This window comes from Rattus norvegicus, chromosome 1 (genome assembly GCF_036323735.1).
Source record: "Rattus norvegicus strain BN/NHsdMcwi chromosome 1, GRCr8, whole genome shotgun sequence".
Taxonomy (NCBI): Eukaryota; Metazoa; Chordata; class Mammalia; order Rodentia; family Muridae; genus Rattus; species Rattus norvegicus.
In genome coordinates, this window is record NC_086019.1 from 205,065,416 (window position 1) to 205,070,129 (window position 4,714).

The following is a 4,714-nucleotide window of genomic DNA, read 5'->3' on the forward strand; positions in this document are numbered from 1 at the left end:
TTAGGAAATTCTCAGTTTAGTTCCAGGCCACAGCTGTTTTTTGTTTTAAGTTTTTTATTATTTGTGTATTCTAGATACTAATGCTCTGTCAGATATCTAAATGGTAAATATTTTTGCCATTCTGTAGAATATCCTTGACTCAAATGATGGTGTTCATTTCTGTACAGAAGCATTGCAGTTACAAATGAGCCAGTTTGGCAATTATTGATCTCAATGTCTATATGACCATTATTCTGTACAGGAAGAACTTTACTGTGGCAATGAGTCCAAGCATATCCCTATTTTCTCCTTTGTAGTTTTCAGGGCATTGGGTCTTAGGTTGAGGACTTGATCCACTTGGAGTCTAGTTTGTTTTTAATTTAATGATAAGGATCTAGCATAACTCTTTGTTTCTTCATTTGTTTTTTATTCATTTATTTATTCACTTTACTTCCTAATTGCTGTCTCTCTCCTCGCTACCCTCACAGATTTTCTACCCCTTACCCGTCCTCTTTTCCTCTGAGAGGGTGGAGACCCACCTTGGGTACCCCTCAACCCTGGCACATCAAGCCTCTGCAGGGTAGAGGTATGCTCTCCCACTAGGGCCAGACAAGGCTATACAATTAGGAAAGCATATTCCACAGATGGACTAAAGAACAACATGAGGGATAGGCCCCCACTTCAGTTGTTGGGAAATCCACATGAAGACCAAGCTGCACATCTGCTACATATGTGCAGTGGGCCTGGATCCAGCGAGTCTGTGCTCTACAGTTGGTGCTTCAGTCTCGGAGATCCTCCAAGGGTCCAGGTGAGTTGACTCTGTTGGTCTTCCTGTGGAGTTCCCATCCTTTTGTGGCCTCCAATTCCCCCCCAACTCTTCTGTAAGAGTCCCCAACTGTCCATTGTTTGGGTGTGGGTATCTGCATCTGTTTCAGTCATTTTCTGGGTAGTGCCACTTGGAGGGCAGTTACACTAGGCTCCTGTCTGCAAGCCTAACAGAGTACTTGCAAAAAGAATCCTGGAACACATCAAAAACATAATCTACCATAATCAAGTAGGCATCACCCCAGAGATTCAGGGATGATTTAATATATGAAAAGCCATCAACACAATCCAACATATAAACAGAAAGAAAAGAACCACATGATCATCTCATTAGATGCTGAAAAAGCCTTTGACAAAATTCAACACCCCTTCATGTTACAGGTCTTAGAGAGATCAGGGATACAAAGCACATGCCTAAACATAATCAAAGCAAGCAAGCAGTAGCCAACATCAAATTAAATGGAGAAAAACTTAAAGCAATCTATTGAAATTAGGGACAAGACAAGGCTGCCCACTTTCTATGTATTCAATATAGTACTTGAAGTTCTAACTAAAGCATTGAGACAACTAAAAAAATCAAGAAGGATAGAAATTAGAAAGGAAGAAGTCAAAGAGAATTCTTACAGTGGATAAACTCCTTCAGCAAAGTGGCTGGGTACAAAGTTAACTCAAAAATCAGTAGCCCTTCTTTATACAAAGGGTAAACAGGCAAAGAAAGAAATTAGGGAAACAACACTATTTCTTCCTTTCTGTCCATTTAAATACTCTGCCAAGTCCCACTGCACAGAGACCCTCCCACCAGCTTTGCAAATAGCCACAAGTAATATAAAATATGATCATGTAACTCTAACCAAGCAAGCGGTAGTATAACTCCTCTATGTGTAATCATTCATTTTAACAATTATCAGTTGAGAAACTAAGAATTTTTCTTTTCACTAGTGTGTATTTTTTACTCCTTTATAATAAATTATGTATCCATAAGTATGGGGACATAAGTCTGGCTCCTCAAATTACCTGATTTACAACATTTCTCTGTCATTTCTTCTTAGGTGTGTCATTTATGAATCTGTTTCCCTTTTATTATATGTGCTATTGGTAACAAATATAACAGTTCCTGTTTTTAATAGGTTTTAATTATTTTATAATACTTCTCCTTACCTCAGCGTGGGGTGAACCTAATCAGTACTCGCCAGGGAAGGTGTTGAATATGACCCATAAATCATCAATACTATCAGGAGTATAATCCATAATTCAGGTTTACTTGAATTAGCTAGACAGATTCAAAATATGCCAGGACAATATGAGAAATTTACATCTGAATTCTTGTTCTGTAAAGCAACTTGAAATATCAAACTGTGTATTAGTGTTCTCTAGTGCAATAGAATTGAGAAGGGGAGACATAAGGTTAGATCTAACAATATTCTTATGGTTGAAGACCTCAAATACTATATTTGAATACCTCTGGTTTAAAATGGAGGCAGAAACCATGTCCAAAACTCAACATGTATGATCAGGATGAGGATAAAATAAGTTGTGAGGTATACTGCAGAAATGAGACAGGAGATAAAATGTGATCAAAGAAAATGAAGAGTTAGAAGATGGTTTTAAGATATGTGTGGAGTGGTGAGCACCACCGGATTCAGGAAATGGAAAACACTGCACACCCTAATATGCCATGGATGTGCTCAATCATGAAGGAAAATATCCTTGTATCTTGGGCAGTGAAATGCAAAGCAAAGAATATTTCCAGATAAGTGACATTCAAATAATTGCCACAAAGATGTCAACAGATGGGGTACAGTATGTTTACATAGGAACTTATGAAACACCTAGAAAAATCGAATGGTGATGTCAGGTGATGTCAGATATCAGTTATCAGATGGCAACCTCTAGAGTTTGTGGTGTGCTGAAAGCCTGGAGAGAGACAGTGAATTTGGACGAGGGCACAAAGTAAACACTCTATACTCCTTGAGTAATGGAAGAAGAAATTGGAAATGTTAGAAAGGAAAATAAGCCAAAAAACATGAAAAACTAAAATAAATTGGAAATACATTATAATGCTGGGGAAATATATGGTTGTAAGCTTTGAAGGTAAGTTGGACAAAGAGAGGTAAGAGGATGTGGAAGAACATAGTTATCATAGAGAACAGGAAGCTACTGTAGATCTTTCAGGGGTATAGGCTAAAGGTGAGAAATGAGTGACAGAGATGGAGCTGTCCTCTATAAAGTAAGCATGAGTAGCTGTGAAATGAGGGATACTGGTTCCAGCACTATTGGAAGAGCATAGTGCTTACAGGTGATATAGAAGCAAAGCACAGGTGGGTCCTGAGCTAGGAATGTTGTACTCATTTCATATGTTCAAGAGGATAGGGGAGGAGCAGATGTCCTTCTTGATCCAAATCTTGACAGAGTGGGTCCTAGGTGAAAATTGCACTATAAACAAACCACCTAAGGTTATGATATGAAAATAGGGGAGGAGAGGTTTCCCTGGTGCAAATATATTCCTTCTTTCCCTTTCTGACAGCAGAAAATTGTGAGATGATCAATTTTGAAAATCAGACTTCAGCATGGTAAACTGTAATATTTTTCTCAGAAGCCAATCTACACATCTGTGAACTGCATCTGGCACTCAAAAATGGTCAGTCCCAACCAGACAGTAGTGACAGAGTTTGTTCTACAAGGGTTCTCAGAGCACCCTAGTCTAAGACTATTCCTGACAGGGTGCTTCATGTCCCTCTATACAATAGCTCTAATGGGCAACATTGTGATCATTGCTTTGGTCACCTCCAGCACTGGACTCCACAGTCCCATGTACTTTTTCCTGTGCAACTTAGCGACCATGGACATTATCTGCACATCTTCTGTTCTGCCCAAGGCACTGGTTGGTCTACTGTCTGAGGAAAACACCATCTCCTTCAAGGGATGCATGACCCAGCTCTTCTTCCTTGTGTGGTCTGGATCCTCTGAGTTGCTACTGCTCACAGTCATGGCCTATGACCGTTATGTGGCCATCTGTGCTCCTCTCCACTACAGCTCTAGGATGAGCCCACAGCTGTGTGGAGCACTGGCCATGGGTGTATGGTCCATCTGTGCTGCGAATGCATCTATGCACACTGGTCTGATGGCACGGCTGTCATTCTGTGGCCCCAAGGTCATCACCCACTTCTTCTGTGAGATCCCACCACTCCTCCTGCTCTCCTGTAGCCCCACATATGTTAATAGCATTATGACTCTTATAGCAGATGCCATTTATGGAGGTATCAACTTTGTGCTAACCCTGTTATCCTATGGCTGCATCATTGCTAGCATCCTGCGCATGCGTTCTGCTGAAGGCAAGAGGAAAGCCTTTTCTACCTGCTCATCCCACCTCATCGTGGTCGCTATGTATTATTCATCTGTGTTTTTTGCCTATATCAGTCCTGGATCCAGCTACAACCCAGAAAGAAGCAAATTTACCTCAGTGCTATACTCAGTCCTCAGCCCAACCCTAAACCCCCTCATCTATACACTGAGGAACAAAGATGTCAAGCTTGCCTTAGGCAGGATTTTGGCCTCTTTCTCACATTAAGTGGAGATATGTAGGCTGTTGTATAGGCCTGAACTGTTCCTAAACATGATTTACTTAGAGCAGTCTCATAAAGTTGGGTGTCTCTATTGTTGCTTTAGAAAACTTTGTCTAATGAGAAGATTGGACAATTCCACTCACTGTACCTTCTTTGAGTCAGTGTAAATAAAAATACCAGCTTTATCTCCTGACAAAAACAAACCATTTCAAAAGTGAAGTTTATCTAACTAGAAATTCCTTGTTCTTTGGCTGAAAGATTTTCAGTGAATAACTTTGGTGATAGTCAAAAAACATAGTCTTTCATCCAGTCCCACCCTATGAACACCACAGAGCCTTGGCTAGAAA

At 40.2% G+C, this 4,714-nt stretch overlaps 1 protein-coding gene across 1 annotated transcript; it reads left to right on the forward strand.

The window, feature by feature from the left end:
* The first annotated feature begins 3,439 nt into the window (after positions 1-3,439).
* On the forward strand, positions 3,440-4,372 carry Or13a27e (olfactory receptor family 13 subfamily A member 27E). The gene has a single exon (NM_001000242.1). It carries the CDS (start codon positions 3,440-3,442, stop codon positions 4,370-4,372), a length of 933 nt encoding a protein of 310 aa, NP_001000242.1.
* Positions 4,373-4,714: the final 342 nt, after the last annotated feature.

Bases quoted from the DNA above. Each gene is read 5' to 3' on its own strand.
- Or13a27e (NM_001000242.1), top strand. From the start codon at position 3,440: ATGGTCAGTCCCAACCAGACAGTAGTGACAGAGTTTGTTCTACAAGGG.